Source organism: Lutra lutra, chromosome 16, assembly GCF_902655055.1.
Source record: "Lutra lutra chromosome 16, mLutLut1.2, whole genome shotgun sequence".
In the NCBI taxonomy this organism is placed as follows: domain Eukaryota; kingdom Metazoa; phylum Chordata; class Mammalia; order Carnivora; family Mustelidae; genus Lutra; species Lutra lutra.
This window is the reverse complement of record NC_062293.1, coordinates 14,912,451-14,929,615: the sequence shown is the minus strand read 5'-3', so window position 1 is coordinate 14,929,615 and position 17,165 is coordinate 14,912,451. Positions and strand designations below refer to the sequence as shown.

Genomic DNA, 17,165 nt, shown 5'->3' with positions numbered 1-17,165 from the left:
ACCTTTTAGCTCTCTTATTCAGTGCAACTTTTCGGAAAAAGATTGAAAAACTGGCCAGAGACATCCTGATCGACCCTATTCGTGTGGTGCAGGGAGACATTGGAGAGGTAACCCTAATAATTAGCAAGGCTAGATTATTATAGGTTATTTCTCATATTTGGGAGCCATGGAATTAGTTTTCCACTATTATGAGGAAAAACACAACACTATGTGCTTATGTATTTATAGATGAGGCAGTGTAATTCAGATTTGTTTTAAACACAAGGTTAGGAGCATAGATGAGACAGCTAGATTTTAAAAATATGGATAATTGTTGAAGTCGGGTGATGGGTACATAGGAGGTGATTATGTTCACTTCATTTTTTTGGAATGTTTAAAATTTTACGTAATAGGGGCGCCTGGGTGGCTCAGTGGGTTAGGCCGCTGCCTTCGGCTCAGGTCATGATCTCAGGGTCCTGGGATCAAGTCCCGCATCGGGCTCTCTGCTCAGCGGGGAGCCTGCTTCTCTCTCTCTCTCTCTCTCTCTCTCTCTCTCTCTCTCTGCCTCTCCATCTACTTGTGATCTCTCTGTCAAATAAATAAATAAAAAAATCTTTAAAAAAAAATTTTTTTACGTAATAAAAATTAAAAACTTTTAGCGGGGAGAGAAAGTGGGCTTTGCCTGGAAGACAGGATAGAACAGACATTTAAAGTGATTGTAGGAGGAGCGGGATGACTTGAAAGGCCTCGTGAAAATGAGTTCGTGGAATTTACCTTTCCATATGCCCTGTGTGGAAAATTTGGGTACCTTGAGAGTTCCTGAAGTTGCTTTGCCATGTTTATTATTAAAGTTCTGTGCATTTAGCTGGTGTTATGACATTATCTGCTTTTCATTTTTGAGTGCTTTCTATGTGTATATGAATTGTATTAGGAGCAGTGAGTGGGAAGGAGAGAAAAGGAATTTAATTTATTAGGAATAAATAATCTGAATTTCTTGTAACACTGTATTACAAAGTATTGGGGCTCATGAATAGTTGGGTAGAGCACAGTGACTTGAGAAGGGATGTAGGTTTCGAGCTGCACTTGAATTGCTGAAAGAAAGCCTGAGGAGAAGAGGGGTGGTGGAAAGTGATGTCTGGTCCTTGTTCGGGTGCCTTTTGGCACAAATGTCACAGTCCTCTTTCTTCCTTTTCAGGCAAATGAAGATGTGACACAGATTGTGGAAATTCTCCATTCTGGGCCTAGTAAATGGAACTGGCTTACCCGGCGTCTGGTAGAATTTACCTCTTCAGGAAGTGTTCTCCTGTTTGTTACTAAAAAAGCCAATGCTGAGGAGCTAGCCAATAACCTTAAGCAGGAGGGTCATAATCTTGGGCTGCTTCATGGGGACATGGATCAGAGTGAAAGAAACAAGGTCATTTCAGACTTTAAGAAAAAGGACATCCCAGTCCTGGTGGCCACAGATGTTGCAGGTAGAGTAAAACTTTTCCCCAGTGACCTCATGGCCCTGCGCTGTAAGGGTGCTCTGTCTTGCCGCGTAGGAGCTAGAACACGGGGGGTGCCTCGGGGGCTCAGTCCATTTAGCGCCTGCCTTTGGTTCAGGTCATGATCCCAAGGTCCTCGGACCGAGTCCTGCTTTGGGCTCCTTGCTCAGTGGGGAGGCTGCTTCTCCCTCTGCTTGTACTCCCTCTCTCACAAGTAAATAAAATCTTAAAAAAACAACAACCGCTAGAGCACTGAGCAGGCTGGCAGAGGTGCTCTACTGGTCTGGCTGGCCACCCCACAAGCAGCTCAGACTGTAGTGACCAAACCTGGAGCTCTGGGTACCACGTTCACTTAATGTTTCTCTTTGAAGAAAGAATCCCTGCAGTTAGAAGATACTCGGAAAAAATTGTGGAGCCGGTTAGATCATAGACCATGCCTTTGTAGTGTGTCTTAACATTAATTGGGCATGTTTCACTCAAGACCGAAAAGTTCTTTGAAGTTGATTTTTGGCTTTATTCTCAGTTTGTGTGTGTGTGTGTGTGTGTGTTTTTTTAAGATTTTATTTATTTGACAGGCAGAGAGGCAGGCAGAGAGAGTGAGTGGGGAGGCAGGCTGCCTGCCAAGCAGAGAGCCTGATGTTGGGGTCGATCCCAGGACCCTGGGATCATGACCTGAGCCGAAGGCAGAGGCTTTAACCCACTGAGCCACCCAGGCACCCTGGCTTTATTCTCAGTTTTAATGGTTGCCCTTAAAAAACTGGTATTTTCTCTCCAAAAAGGAAATAATTTCTCAGCTTTAAGCCAATTTGATGCTGGCTTTCATCATTTTACGTATTCCTGGTGCAAGAGTGAGGCCATGGCGGGTTACTGATGTCAGAAGGCCTGTGTCCGTCAGCTAGACAGCCTGGCGTCAGAGAGTCAACGATGTTGACATTTGCTCTAGAAGGCAACTTAAATGCTTGGATCTTACCAGCTCACCACACCATGCACTTCGCCTAAATAAAAGGAATGTGGGTTCTTAAAGGACCAGCATTTTTGGTTACTTCGATTTTTTGACTCTGCTAAAGGATAAAAGAATTTGGGTGTTTTTATTTCAGCCCGTGGTCTGGACATTCCTTCAATTAAGACTGTCATTAACTACGACGTGGCACGAGACATTGATACTCATACTCACAGGATTGGCCGCACAGGACGAGCGGGTGAGAAAGGTGTGGCCTATACCTTACTGACCCCCAAGGACAGCAATTTTGCTGGTGACCTCGTCCGGAACTTGGAAGGAGCCAATCAGCATGTTTCCAAGGAACTCCTCGATCTGGCGATGCAGGTGAGTGGCAGAGTATACTAAAGATGGTTCCAGGTTCTAAAACTAGTAAAACACACACACACACACACACACACCAAAAAAAATGCCTGAGGAGCTAACATAGACATATGACAGAAAAGTTGCAGACATGTGTAGGGGAGTCCTTAGGGGCTACAGATCCGTATTGTAGGACATTAAAATTCATCTGCTCTGTCTTCTTTCAGCAACATTGATTTGAAAAAAGCTTTTTCCTTTTTGTGTGCTAAAATATGTCTCTGAAATTTCTGCCTGCTAACCTCATACCACACTTGTAAGTTTAATCTCAAAGATGGGTGTTTTCCCCTTACTGTTCTTACTCCCAGTCTTCATCTTGAGGAGTTAAAAATGTGTGATGTCTTAAGAAAATATGATGTATTTAACTGTTTCTCATAGACTTAGGTCTAAGACCTTTAACCACTTTGATTACCAATCTAAAACTAAGCTAGGCATTCTACTGAAGTAAATCCTGAGTCATATTAATATATGTAGTCCCCAAATTACAAATGGGTTCAGTATACACATTTTGATAGTAGAGACTTAAGTCTTTTTTAGAGTCATAAGTCAGCGCACAGAATAGTCAACCTGTCCTGCACTTGTGGTGTGGTATGCTGCCCATGCACTGGCTTCTGGGAGTAGAGGATCTGCATTGCAGGAAGGAGTAAAATGATGTTTCCTTCCATTTCCTAGGTACATAAAGCCCGTCATAAACTACATTTTTTTTTTTTTTTTTTTTTTTAATAAACTACATTTTCCAACAGGATATATCTGGCTTTTTCCTACATCTCTTTTTGTGCCTTAGGCTTCCGGTGCTCTCAGACTGTGTGATCAGCCTCCCTGGTCAGTGCTTTTCTGAAGCCAGCCCTACCTCTTAAGTATTTCTCTTAGATTGTAACATGTGATTGTTAGATAAAGGGCTATGTCTTCCATTGATGTTTGCATTCTGAAAAGAACATAAATCTGATTCATAATATGCTGGCAGCAATCAGGTTCAAGGAACACTTCAGGCTTTGGGTACATAAAACTTTCGGTTTTGTGGCTAATTGCCCTGGACATCTGCCCTAGAGCCAGTTCTGGTGAACCTCACTTCACATGGTCTTTTTCTTTCACTTCTAAACCCTCTTATAAGCTCCAAACGTGTATGTCCAATAGTACATCTAGATTAATAAATGGAAAGTCAGTTCCTTTTCCCCTAGGAAGTTAGAAGTGGCCCGAGTAAGTGCTCTGCATCGGAGGCTGACCTCCTCACTGCCCTCCCTAAAGGCCCTGAGAAACAGCAGTATCGGAAGCCTCAGATAAGGGCCTCGGCCCCTGTCGAATTTGGTAGACTGCACTCCCCAAAGAAGCTCATCTGTGGTTCCTGTGAGCAGTTGCCATAAATGCATTGGCTAAAGATGAACCACTACGTTCTCCCTTCCCACTTCGTTTCTGATGATGTCCTCCTTCCCTGGCTGCCACTTCCTCCTGTGACCTAACCTTGAATTGTGTTCAATGCAGAATGCCTGGTTTCGGAAATCCCGCTTTAAAGGAGGAAAAGGCAAAAAGCTGAACATTGGTGGAGGCGGTCTCGGCTACAGGGAGCGGCCTGGCCTAGGCTCAGAGAACACGGTGAGTCCAGACTGCCGAACTGTAGCTGTGCCCTTTGCACCGCTCCAAGTCCTGGAGGGTGTTATGACGGCCCTCCTCTACCTCAGTGAGTTCAGAACATGGCCTAGAGAGGAGTGTTGGGACTTTCTCTTTTTTTTTTTTTTTTTTACAGTCTTGAGGTCCTTTATTTATCATGCCATGAATTCATAGGGAATGGGTTCCAGCAGTTCGGGCTCCTTTCCGTTGGTTCTCACGAAATGTGCTTCTCTGGGTGGAGCAGGCTGACGCTTCAGCTGAACCCAAGTACCTTTCTCTTTGGCTTCCTTCTTTTTCTGATCATTTTCCTTTACACGCTTCAGGAAGCTATCTCGGCTCTTTGAATGTTTAATATGCTCAATGCGGACATTAATTCTCTTGGCAAGAATCTTGCCCTTAACTTGTTTGTTTACAACAATACCAACAGCATGCTGAGTAACATTGTAGACTCTTCCAGTTTTGCCATGGTAACATTTGTGGGGCATTCCCTTTTGAACAGTGCCCATTCCCTTGATGTCCACAATATCACCTTTCTTGTAGATTCGCATGTATGTGGCCAAAGGAACAACTCCATGTTTTTTAAAAGGCCTAGAGAACATGTACCGGGTACCTCTCCTCTTTCCCTTTGTGTTGGTCATTTTGGCAAATTACTGGAAGATGGCGGTTCCGGCCAAAAGGAAGCGGGACTTTCTCTTAAAGAAGCATCTGTGTGTACTTGGTGACTAGATATGCTCAGGAAATCAGTCTTTTCACATCAGTTCCCAGATTTGGTCCTAGAGCAACAGTAAATGCGTATTTGTGCCCCACCCCAGACCTGGTGGATCAGAAACTTAACAAGCCAACTAGCACTGGCCTTAGAGTCTGCTGCTGGGAACTCGTAACTCCTGGAGTTAAGACTTCCTACATTCTGTGGGAAATTACATCAGAGCTGAGAGGTAGCTTTTCTCACAAAACAGGCAACAAAAGTGCCCCCTTACTGGCTTTTAACTGCCTGTTTCATAACACCTTGATTCATAAACCAAAGACTCAAACTGCCAGTCTGTATTTCTGGAGCATTATTGTCAGTTTGGGGTCTGTGATACAGCGTCTCCCCGGCTCAGTAACAGTGATGCGCATGCGCGTGACGCAGGTGGTCGTGGTAGCTAATGTTGACTTACTGCTGGCAGGCACTCATGCGTGTTAACCTCATCCGCCAACCCCCTGGGGAGCACAGGTCCACTGGTCAGGAAACTGAGGCACCCCAGGTTATACTCCAGTAAGTGCTGAACTGAGACTTGGGCTTTTAAGAGTGGATTCAGAGCCTGGGCCAGTTACGGGCAATATGCATGTGCTCTCTGGTGCCTCGTGGCCTCTTCATGCTGAGCGTGAAGCTTCACAGAATCACGTAAACACGCTGTGTGTGTAAATAAAACCTTATGATCGGCTTTGGCCATAATTTGACTTCAGGGTTAGGGTTAATTCCTAAAAACATAATTACTGGGTTAAAAAGGATAAGCATTTTTTTAAAATTTGGCTTCCTTCTTTGACAGAGAAAGAGTGTGTACAAGCAAGGGAAGTGGCAGGGAGAGGGAGAAGCAGGCTCCCCACTGAGCAGGGAGCCCAACGCAGGTCATGAGATCGTGATCTGAGCAAAAGGCAGATGCCCAACCTAGAACCACCAGGCGTCCTATCCTAGGATTTTTAAAAAATCATTACTGTACCTTTTCCATTCGATACAAATACCCTGTTCGCATCGCAGCACCCACTTCTGTTTCCAGTATGTGAGGCCCGTTCTGGCAGTGGGCTCTCCTGCTCATTTTGTCCTAATGGGTGTGCCTTTTTCTTTCTTTTCTTTGTTTAATTAATTAATTAATTTCTTAAGGACCGAGGCAACAACAACAACGTGATGAGCAATTACGAGGCCTACAAGCCCTCCACAGGAGCCATGGGAGATCGGCTGACGGCAATGAAAGCAGCTTTCCAGGTCTGAAATTAAGCAGTTAGCTAAAAGAGCTTTGCGCAGTGATGAGGGGTCTGGTCTGAGAGGGTAGCTGAGCTTGTAGGCTTGCTGCTAGGCTTAGCACATTCTCACTGCAGTTGCGAATGTCCGCTTCGTGTGCCAGGTTACCTGGAGCTGCAGGTGTAGAGGCTGGGCAGTCTGAGGCTCAGCGACGTGAGCTATCCCAGAGCCTGGGACTGTTACACTGTAGCAGGGCCGGTGTTCCCTCCCTGCCAACAGTGTTGCCCACCTCCAAGGCTCTTGTAATCAGGTTGAGAGTAATTGCCATTTTTTTTTTAGCTAAGACAAGTTTGATTCTGGAGCTCTTGTGAACGCTGAACCCCTCTATACTTACACCTCTAGTTAGCTAGATAACCGGTTGAGCCTTAGTTTATGCATTTTATCTGGGTTCAGACTGATGTTTCAGCTAGGTCCCCTAGATTTATTCTTTCTCATTAATAGAGGAACAGGGTTGTGGGGCCTACAGTACCAGGAGAGCATAGAATTTCTATGTATCTTCTCATTTCCAAGCTTCATGTATCCAAGTTTCTTGAACCTACTGTCTTAGCTATTGTTGTCTCTCTTTTAGTCACAGTACAAGAGTCACTTTGTTGCTGCCAGCTTAAGCAACCAGAAAGCGGGAAGCTCTGCTGCTGGGGCAAGTGGATGGACTAGTGCAGGGAGCTTGAATTCTGTTCCAACTAATTCAGCCCAACAGGGCCATAACAGTCCAGAAAGCCCCATTCCCAGTGCCACCAAGGGTATCCCAGGCTTTGGCAATACTGGGAACCTCAGCAGTGTTCCAGTGACCTACCCTTCTCCTGGAGCACAGGGAGTCAACAGTACAGCTTCAGGGAGTAACAGCCGAGAAGGGCCTGGGGGAGGCAATGGGAAGAGAGAGAGATACACGGAGAACCGGGGTGGCAGCCGTCACGGTCATGGAGAGAGTGGCAATCGGCATGGTGACAGTCCACGTCATGGAGATGGTGGTCGCCATGGAGACGGATACCGCTACCCAGAAAGTAGCAGCAGCAGCAGCAGCAGCAGCAGCAGCAGCCGTCATGCTGATGGTCACCGTCACGGGGAGAACAGGCATGGAGGAGGTGGCGGTCGACACGGAGAGAGCCGAGGTGCAGGAGAGAGCCGAGGTGCAAGCGATGGTCGGAATGGTGAAAGCAGGAAAGAGGCTTGTAACCGTGAGAGTAAGGTGGACCCCAAGGTGGACAGCAAGATGGACAAGGTGGACAGCAAGACAGATAAGACAGCTGATGGTTTTGCTGTCCCCGAGCCACCCAAGCGCAAGAAAAGTCGATGGGACAGTTAGAGGGTATGTGCCACAGTGTGAAATCAGTTGTCTTTAATTTTATTTTTAGAAAGATTTTTGGTAACTAGGTGTCTCAGGGCTGGGTTGGGGCCCAAGGTATAAGGACCCCCTGCCCTTAGTGGATTAGCTGGAGCTTGGAGACATGACCCCTTCATCTGGATCAGTTTTCAGATGTCTTGGGAAGCTGCTTTGGTCCTTGGAAGCAGTGAGAGCTGGGAACCTTCTGTTGGGCTCTGGGTGAGTTGTGAAGGTCGACTGAGGATACCCTGAAAGAAAGGGCCTTCTAGGGCACAAAACTCACTCTAGGTTTATATTATATGTAGCGTTATATTTTTTACTAAAATGTCACCTTATAAACATCTACAAGTAAGATTTCTTTTCTTAGCCGTGTGGCCAGGCAGTCAGTCCGCTTTTTAGGAGTTGGCTTTCTGCAAACTCAACCCACTGAAGCGTTAGAGGTTTGGGGAAGCATTTTGATGCTTCTAGACTTTGCAGGGAAGGGAGATGTCTAAGTGGGAGTCCATGCTCAGGTTTCCCAGCCAGGTTTGTATCCAGTCCTGAGACAGGAAGCAGCAGCCTGCCAGACCCAGAGAGCCTCTACCCTCGAAGAGGAAGATGATCCTGGAAACAAGACAGCTCCAGGTCTGAAGTGTTACTAAATTGAAAACAACAACAACAAAAAACAAAAAAAAAAAACTCAACAGCTTTTAAAGTGTCTTCTATTTCATTGTATTTTTTTTTTAACTTGCCACAATGGTAGAAAAATCTTTTGCTGAAATGATTTTGATGATTTTTTTGTTCTATCTTGTTTATAAAAGGAAAAGAAATATACATACTTCGAATTTTGTGACTTTGTGAAGGTTTCTTTAAGATGTGCATTCCTTTCTGCTTGCTCTAGTAAATGTTTTACTACTGGGACCTGTGGATTGTTTGTCATTTCTACTTCACAGTGAGTATATACTATGATTTTTAACAGTGCATGGTGCAAACACCCAGCTGTCTTGAGTTAGTGCTTAATGGGAATTGGGAACTAAAAGTCAGAAAAGATACTACCCTGGTTTTATTCAGATAACAGAAGAGGATGGGGAAGGCCTGAGAGGCCAGCTTGCCCAGAAAGAGCGACTGCCACTCCAACACCAACCTTCCCCTCAGGAGACTGTTCATCTAGTCTCCACGTTCCTAACAAGAGAGCTTGGGGCCGGTGGGGGGGTGCCAACAGCAGCATCAACAGGACATGGCCCAAGACCTTCCTTCAGGCAGGGGAACATCTTCCCTCACCCCACAGGACCACCGCGAGAGTTCTAGGCACCCCACCTGTCTTCCCAGCAGACTCCCGACACAAGGAAGCCTATAGCTGGTACCAGGGGGGCCGGAATCACACCTCCGTGTCCTCACACTGTTTTCTCAGGGGTCCTGGTGGCTCTGCTCACTTCCGTCTGTGTTTTTTCTTCTGCTCTTTCCTTTGCTGTGCTCTTTGGTCCTTCTTCATCCTTGAGTCCACCACCTTGAAGTGGCCTCGGACCCCAGCTGGCCGGCGCACTTTGCGGCCCACGCCTTTTTTGGCTACCACATAGGTGACCTGGCGTTTCTCCTTGCCGAGCCCGGCCTTCTTGTAAAGACTGTGAATGGAAAGGACAGTCAGAGGCTCCCAGCCACCCTTTTTACCCCGTGTACCTTTGTGGGTGCCCCCTCTCTCCTTTATACCTCCGAAGCTGAGCCACTTTCTCGCGTTCTGAGATGTCCACGGTGTTCACCACAGCCTCTGCCTTCTTCTTGGTTTGCTCCAGCTTCTTCAGCATCTGTGGCGGGGCGAGGGGGTGGTGCTCAGTCAGGCAGACTCTTCCCCACTCCCGCCTCGGCACTCGAGCAGCAGGCAGCCCCACTCTTTACCCTCCGTTTCTTTCTGGCCTTCGCCTCGGCTACTTTCTTGATGGGCCGCGCATTGATCTCCCTCCAGCGTCTGCGGTAGTGTTCCACCTCCTTCTTGTCAACAGGCAGCTGCCGGAGCCTGTGCTGTTTTTCCTCTTGCACAAACCACTCAGGAAGCTCCCCCTCCTCCTCATTAAATGCATACCTAGATAGAGAGGACAGCAGCCCTGAAATCACGCCCCTGACTCAGCCCCCTCCAGGGACGCCTGTCGGGATTTCCTGGCCCCCTTACCGGCTGAAGGAGTCATCTATGAGATCCCGCTTAGCCTTTTTGGAAGAGGCAATGAGAGCACCTAGGGCCAGGCCTTCAGGGTCTAGTACCTGATGTTTCGCTAGGGAGGAAAGGGGAAAGTCAAAGCTCCATTCCAACCCAAACTTCCGCCTGTCCCCTCCTATTTCGTAAGGTACTGAGCTAACCTGGGTCCTCGATAGGCACGATTTCAAACCCGTCGTCATCGGACTTAGGCCTGCAGCTTCGCTTCTTCCCGCGCTTGGGTTCCCAACTGCAGAAGGGGGATGACCATGTCACTGTGCCGCCAGTCCCCAGCCCCACTCCTGCCTCACGGCAACCCCGCTTCCTACTGCATACTTGAGAAACTTCCTGAAAGGCCCCCAGGCTATACTACAGACCACTTAATTCAAGATCATCACTATTTTTTTAAAAGTATCTACAACCAAGGATGGAAACCCTGAACATGGAGAGAAGGTCAGAACAGCTGCAGCCACTCGCCTTTCTTCATCGCTGCTGCTGTCGCTGTCACTGTCCGAGCTGCCATCCCCTTCCTTGCCAGGCCCAGGGGCCATTTTGGCTGCTGCTCGAGCCTCTGGCCCCTTAGGGTCTTCCTCCTGGTCCTGGGGAGGTTTCTTCTCAGTCTTCAGACTGGGAGGTGGTTGTGGCCCCTGCTGTCGCCCCTTCCGACGGCTCTCAGATAGTAGCTGGGCCTGCTGGATCTCCAGTGCCTCGTCAGCATCATCCTCGATCCCACTGAAGCCATCCTGGGAGAGGGGAAGACTCAGCCACCGGTCTCCTATGAATTCCTTGTCTGTCTGGGCCCCCAAATCTCTTCCTACCTTAGAGAACCACAGACTGGCTTGTTCTTCCTGCGCTACCGTCTTTTCCTCCAGCGGTATCAGCAGTGGATTCTCTTCTTCTTCCTCTTCTTTTTTATCATCTTCTACTTCAGCAAATCGTACACTGTAGACCCAAGGACAGTGGGTGGGGGCTTGGGGGACTTGCTCTCCAACTCCCTCTGGCGACCCCTGTGCCCAGCTCTGCTTCAGGGCTCATGCTGAGGGCGTCAAGGCCTCTGCTTGCACAGACCCCCACTTACCGCCTTTGGTCCTTTAGATGCTGAGATCCTCCAACTCCAGCCAACTCCTCTGGATCCAGGTCACTCTCCAGAGATGCGTCGTCGTCGTCGTCCTCAACATCGGACACGTAGATGTCATCTCTTGGCAGATCGGACAGAAATGTGTCTGCAGCACTCATATCCCCTTGTGTGACCGCCTCCAACAGCTGGCATTTGACAGAGAAAGAGGTCAAGGGTTCTTAGGAGGCATATACCACTTTTTTCCCCTGTATCTGTTATCTTAGCAACTTTTGAAAATATACTGGCAAATACAGACAGGGAAGTGATGGGCTAAGTGCATGAAACATCCATTCAGGGCGCCTGGGTGGCTCGGTTAAGTGTCTGCCTTTGGCTCAGGTCATGATTCCAGGGTCCTGGGATCAAGCCCCCCATCAGGCTCCTGCTCAGTGGGAAGTCTGCTTCTCTCTCTGCTCCCCCTGCTGTGCTCTCTGACAAAAACTTAAATATAAAACATCCTGGGATGCCTGGGTGGCTCTGCCTTCAGCTCAGGTCATGATCCCAAAGTCCTGGGATCGAGTCCCACATCGGGCTCCTTGCTTGGCAGGGAGCCTGCTTCTCCCTCTGCCTCTGCCTGCCTCCCTGCCTGCTCGTGTATACTCTCTCTCTGGCAAATAAATAAATTATTTTTAAAAAAATAATTAAAAAATCCCACTTTAGGGGTACCGTTGGCTTAGCTGGTGGGGTCCAACTCTTGGTGTTCGCTCAGGTCATGATCTTAGGGATTGTGAGGTCAGGCCCCACATCGGACTCCTTGCCAGAGGGGAGTCTGCTTGAGAGTCTGCCCTCCCCCCATTGTGGGGTGCACATGTGCTCACTCTCTAAAAAAGTGGTTTTTTTTTTTTTTTTTTTTTAAAAGATTGATTTTACAAAGTGAGCGCACACAAGCACAAGCAAGGGGAGCAAGAGGGAGAGGCAGGCTCCCCGCAGAGCAGGGAGCCCAGTACAGGGCTTGATCGCAGGAATCTGGGATCATGACTCAAGCCAAAGGCAGAGGCTTAACTGACTAAGCCACTCAGGTGCCCCTTTAGGAAGAAATCTTCCCAAAAAGTCCATTCAAAGCCAGCTCACTGACCTAGCTCACTTGGCTGTCTCCTCTCCAGTGGTAGCAGGATAGGCTTAGAGATAAACACCTCAAGCCTATATACTGTCCAATCTTAAAATAGTCTAAAACATTGGTTTTTCTTAAAAAATTACTCTCAGGGGGATGCCTGGGTGGCTCAATTGGTTAAGCATCTGCCTTCGGCTTAGGTCATGATCCTAGAGTCCTGGGATCGAGTCCCACATCAGGCTCCTTGCTCAGCAGGGAGCCTGCTTCTCACTCTGCCTGTTCTGCCTGCAGCTCTCTGTGTTCCTGCTCTCTCTCTCTCTCTCTCTCTCTCTCTCTCTCTCTGACAAATAAATAAATAAATAATCTTTAAAAAAAAAGAAAATTATTCTCAGGAAGCACATGATGAGAGAAAACAACAACAAAAAATCACCTGAGAATAATACGACCTACAAATGTTGTTTCCACTGAATATAGGAATCCAGGCAATACACATCGAACAATTATTTCACTTAAAAACTATCAGCCTCAAAATTTACTTCCTCATAACAGCTACCTAGTAGTTCTTCAGAGTTCACCACATTACCAAGGATTACACCTAAACCCTCTTTTAAAAATTCCTCCCCAAAACTCTATAGTCAGTAGGTTCTATCATTCTCTACACATGAGAAAACTAAGGCAAAGAACGACCAAGTGGTCGTCTACTGCAGAACCACTACGCTCTCTTTGCTGTTCTTGTAACAGAGTACCTGGTTTTCCATTCCCGCCGGAGGCTCAGAAGTTCATTTTGCTTGTTGACGCTGCTTTAATCAGGAGCAGCAGCCTATAGCAGCAAGGGGCTAACCTGGTCTCGGGGAACCTGGTCCCACTGAGCCCTCCTCTGAGGAAAACCCTCCATCACACATCCCGGCATCCCCGGGACCCTGGTGGCTGCATCCGCTAGAACCCACGCTTCCTGCAGAGAGGGCCTCTTGGTTCTAATGTTCTAGCTTCCACAACAATAAATCCACAGCACACTCATAAATGTTCCTCATCTCATTTTTTCAGATGTGTGTTTCTTCCTGGCCTTTCAGGCACAAAACTCGGGGGTTTATTCTGCCCAGTCTCACTGAAAGAGTCACCCTTCACAGATGAACACAGTAACTATGAGCTGTAAACATTCAGCACACTTCAAAAAAAAAATCTGGGGCGCCTGGGTGGCTCAGTGGGTTAAGGCTCTGCCTTCGGCTCAGGTCATGATCTCAGGGTCCTGGGATCGAGCCCCGCATTGGGCTCCCTGCTCAGCAGGAAGCCTGCTTCCCCAGCCCACCCCACCCCCACCTGCTGCTCTGCCTACTTGTGATCTCTGTCCAAAAAAAAAAAAAAAAATCCAATGCAACAACCACCCCCCATCCAAATAGCAAGCAGGCGGTCCTGTCTCCTCGATCTGCCCTCAGCCCAACTCACCTGGTGACCCCGGATGGTGCGCAGGGAGAACATGCCAGTCTCCCCCTCATCTGCGATAGAAACCCCGGGAAGATCCATCTTCAGCTCCACACGCTCCCGCTGTTTTCTCTGCTCACGCAGCAGCTTCTTTTTCTTCCTGAGCAGACAATATGAGGAATTCAACCTGCCCTAGCTCTCAGGATTCCCCATCTGTGCCTCCATCCTCTTCCCCCATCTTCACACCCTGAGGAACTCTGTGGTGGGGGTTCCCGTTCCCCGAGCTCTTCCCCGCTCCTCTCACCTCTTTAATTCTGCCACCTCCTGCGCCTTCATCTCTGCCAGGGTCTGATTTAATTGTTCCTCCTCTTCGTCCTCCTTAGAGAGCTGCTGCCCAGTTCCAGCCTTAGACTCCTCCTCACCCTCCTCCTCCTCTCCGGAACTGAGGCTGACAGAACAGCACCAGCAGTTTGGTTCTTTCCTCACACACGCCGCCAACCCCCGCCGACCCCCACCCTGCGTGGATTCCCGCCGCACCTGATGTCCAGGGCCTTCGCTTGCTCCTTCAGCTTCTTAGCCACGTATCGCCGGAGCTTTGTTCTCCAGTTCAGGAGGGACCTGCCCCAGAAATACCATGACTGACCCTGACGTTTCCCTCTTTGCCCCGTCCCCTTTATAGGCCCCCCTCCCAAATCTCTAACACAGGCGCATCCTGTTCCCCAATATCCAGCGCTGGGTGAATTCCTCACATCATCTCCTCAGGAAGAAAAATGCTGCTGTGTCTTCAAAGGCCCTTCCCTGCCTTGAGGACTCCGGGCGGGCACCTGTGCTCACCCCAAGGCATACCTGAGCTCCTTGCGCCCCAGCACTTTGATATCCTGACAGCACGCCTGGATGTCCTCAGTGGTAGCTGGATGCTGGGCCAACTCTTCATCATCCAGTGAGATCTGTTTGGGAGAAAGGAAAGGAGTCAGGATTATTTCAGGGACATGTTTCTGGAGCTTCCCTGCACCCCTCCAATCCAAGGACTCACTTCGCTGGCTTTGGAGAGGAAGTCAACAGGGTTGGCAGCTCGGAGGAAGTCAGTGACTGAAGTACGGTGGTAGAGTGTGAGATCGCCCTCAGCATAACCCTCAGCCTTAGGGAGGGAAAGAAGGAAGGTTGAGAAGTCCTTTCTTAAGGTGTGTGCAGGATGCACCAGGCCCAAGTTCCCCTGAACTCCAAGACCTGAGAGTGGCCCCATTCCCCAAACACACCTTTGGCTTCTTCTTAGTCACCAACTCGGTAACAGTCTTGGCCTGAACTTCGACCTCCTTGAAGGCAAACTTGGGGTCAAAGAATTTACTGTCAACCTTGTCAGGAGCCAGGAATCCTAAGATGATAGGGTGTATAAGTAAGAATGCTTTTGGGGCGCCTGGGTGGCTCAGTGGGTTAAGCCTCTGCCTTCGGCTCAGGTCACGATCTCAGGGTCCTGGGATCGAGCCCTGCATCGGGCTCTCCGCTCAGCGGGGAGCCTGCTTCCCCCTCTCTGCCTACTTGTGATCTCTGTCAAATAAATAAATAAAATCTTAAAAAAAAAAAAAAAGGGAAGTATGCTTTGGTGGCTAAGAAACCAACTCATGAGAAAGAAAAAGTGATGCCCACCTTGGCAAACAACAAAGATCTCTGCAGATTCATGCCGAGAGGCTTGGGGCTTAGTGGCCTGGACACGGCGGAAGAGTTGCTGAAAGATCCACAGTAGAGGCTGATAGTCACGGGAACGAAAAACCTTTGTGATGAAGCAGCCTCCACGGGCCAGAAAATCACAAGCCAAACGCAGAGCCATCAGTGTCAAATGGGCTGTGGGAGAGAGACAATTAGTTTGAGAACCTCTGCAGCCTGAGTGGCAAGCGCACGTCCACCCTCATCTCCATGCCCCCCACTCTCAGCACCTTGTGAGTAAGCATCATGGACCCAGCTAGCCCCAACGTTGGGGGCCCCATCATTGAGCACGACATCAACTTTCCAGGTCTTCAGTTCCTTTCTCAGAGCCTATACGGAAAAAAAGCAACCACAGCAACAGCTATCGTTCAGCCATTTGTCCACGTGGGCATTTGCTCAATGCCCACAGCGGGCCAAATCCCATGCCAGGCGCTGGATGCAACAATTAAAAACAACTCACGTGTGTCTTCACGGAGCTTACAGTCTATTAGTGAGCCCTTTCCTATTGAAAAAAATTTCAACAATATCTCTGCACTTGTTCCAATTCCAAACACCTTATTACCGATTAAATAAAGCCTGCAATGGAGCCTAAGGGTGTCATGGGCCTTGTCATACAGACGATGCAGGCACTGCTCAAGGCATGTTAAACTGAAAAAGCTTGCCTCCAGAGCATTTGGTGAGAGGGAGAGACGTGAGTGTCTGCATATAAAGCAGACGGGAAAAGAGATTCCTATTACCTGCCTACAGCGTTCTGTCGTGATGTCCTCCTGGAGTGTCACCACATTGGGAAGAGGCTTGATTGGAACCAGGTCCACTCCTGGAAGAAATCAGGTCAGAGAGTTCCAAAAGGCTGCCTCAAGCAAGGAAAAAGGAAATGTAGAACGCAATTAGTACCCCACTCTCCCAACCCGTTCACAGTCAGGGAGGGCCCACCTGTTACTCACCTACAATAAGGCTGGATACAGGCATAAACTTAGCAGCCACCTGCAACCTATAAGAAAGTAATACCAGTTAAAGTAATCCAGGACTGTTGTCCCCCTCCGTTGGCAATATGCTCTCTCACCATGCGTATTAAGAACCGCTACCAAGTGCAGTGGCCGGAGCATATAATGTACAAGTTTCAGACCTTTTTTCTGAGACCTACCTCTAGGGAAAAATTTGAGACTGGTATTACTGTATCCCACCCTCCCTCCCCCAAAGCAACCCTCAGTCATCCAACGCCGGAACCCAGAAAGCAGCCATGAAGAGCCACAGGTGCCGGGTGTTACCCACCATCCCCCTGGCGCAGCACACAGGTCCAGCAAGGCTCGAGCTTTCTGCAGGAACTGAAAGCGGCGATTCAACTGGATCAGCTTGAAAGCGGAACGGGAGCGGTAACCTGGGGGCACCCGACAAAATGTTATACTCGGTGGGGCGCTTTCCCAGGGTGATTTATGCAGCTTCACAACCCACCACCCCTTCTGGGGAACAGGAACTCAATATTCGGGAAGGAGGGAGCGAATCGAAAAGGTCACTCGTTCGCTCGCAGACGGCGAGGACACTAACTCACCGGTCTCCTTCGCCAGGTGATAGAACTTGTCCCGCCGGCTCTTCCCGACCTTGCCCTTCTTGCCCATGGTGAAACGGGGGAAGTGTCACTCGGTCTGGGGACAGAGTAAAAACTGGAACGTCTCTTTCCGGACCTTCTGGACCACTAAATTCCGCTCTCCGTTCCCTACCTAACTCTGCAAACACCATGAACCAGGGCCCTTTTCACCACTCTGGCAGAAGCACATGTGGACAGCACACGTACGTCCGCTTCCACTTGCGTCCCCGCCTCCACGTTTCCGCCATTTTGAGTGTGGCCGCAAATTCTTGTCTATACTCTCAAGTATTGGAAGTTGGAAGGTGGGACAAGGTGAGCAGATTACCTGAACTAAAACCGAGTTCCTAGAGAGCAACATTTAATAGTTCTGTGGTCTTTTCATCCCT

General features: G+C 48.7%; 3 protein-coding genes across 5 annotated transcripts in view; 1 reads left to right on the top strand and 2 right to left on the bottom strand.

Annotated features, from left to right (window-relative positions):
- DDX42 (DEAD-box helicase 42) overlaps positions 1-8,645 on the top strand; it is a 41,200-nt gene extending 32,555 nt beyond the window's left edge. For both annotated transcript variants that reach the window (XM_047707779.1, XM_047707780.1), the window contains 6 exons: positions 10-107; positions 1,175-1,451; positions 2,561-2,787; positions 4,300-4,410; positions 6,287-6,388; positions 6,993-8,645. In XM_047707779.1, coding sequence (XP_047563735.1) covers positions 10-107; positions 1,175-1,451; positions 2,561-2,787; positions 4,300-4,410; positions 6,287-6,388; positions 6,993-7,727 — 1,550 coding nt within the window. In that variant the 3' untranslated portion in view covers positions 7,728-8,645. The remainder of the gene's footprint in view (positions 1-9; positions 108-1,174; positions 1,452-2,560; positions 2,788-4,299; positions 4,411-6,286; positions 6,389-6,992) is intronic.
- On the bottom strand, positions 4,573-5,123 carry LOC125087453 (60S ribosomal protein L21-like). The gene has a single exon (XM_047707789.1). The coding sequence runs from the start codon at positions 5,061-5,063 to the stop codon at positions 4,581-4,583; it is 483 nt and encodes a 160-aa protein (XP_047563745.1). The 5' UTR covers positions 5,064-5,123; the 3' UTR covers positions 4,573-4,580.
- Positions 8,646-8,764: 119 nt separating the features above from the next.
- On the bottom strand, positions 8,765-16,962 carry FTSJ3 (FtsJ RNA 2'-O-methyltransferase 3). Of its 2 annotated transcripts, none has more exons than XM_047707782.1 (20): positions 16,744-16,962; positions 16,467-16,572; positions 16,139-16,185; positions 15,932-16,011; positions 15,425-15,524; positions 15,138-15,332; positions 14,750-14,865; positions 14,527-14,631; positions 14,340-14,440; positions 14,031-14,111; positions 13,798-13,941; positions 13,518-13,653; positions 10,988-11,172; positions 10,728-10,851; positions 10,387-10,652; positions 10,074-10,159; positions 9,889-9,988; positions 9,618-9,801; positions 9,432-9,526; positions 8,765-9,346 (listed from the first exon to the last, which is right to left on the bottom strand). In XM_047707782.1, exons 1-20 carry the CDS (start codon positions 16,808-16,810, stop codon positions 9,154-9,156), a joined length of 2,511 nt encoding a protein of 836 aa, XP_047563738.1. In that variant the 5' UTR covers positions 16,811-16,962; the 3' UTR covers positions 8,765-9,153. The 2 variants fall into 2 exon arrangements, with proteins under 2 accessions (XP_047563738.1, XP_047563739.1); XM_047707783.1 differs by having other exon boundaries at positions 10,074-10,163; positions 10,391-10,652.
- Positions 16,963-17,165: the final 203 nt, after the last annotated feature.

Coding starts and splice junctions, on each gene's coding strand:
- LOC125087453 (XM_047707789.1), bottom strand. CDS start 5,063: ATGACCAACACAAAGGGAAAGAGGAGAGGTACCCGGTACATGTTCTCT.
- FTSJ3 (XM_047707782.1), bottom strand. CDS start 16,810: ATGGGCAAGAAGGGCAAGGTCGGGAAGAGCCGGCGGGACAAGTTCTAT. Junction 9,802..9,888: donor ATAGATGACTCCTTCAGCCG/GTAAGGGGGCCA, acceptor CTCTCTATCTAG/GTATGCATTTAATGAGGAGG. Junction 9,347..9,431: donor AAAGTGGCTCAGCTTCGGAG/GTATAAAGGAGA, acceptor TTCCATTCACAG/TCTTTACAAGAAGGCCGGGC.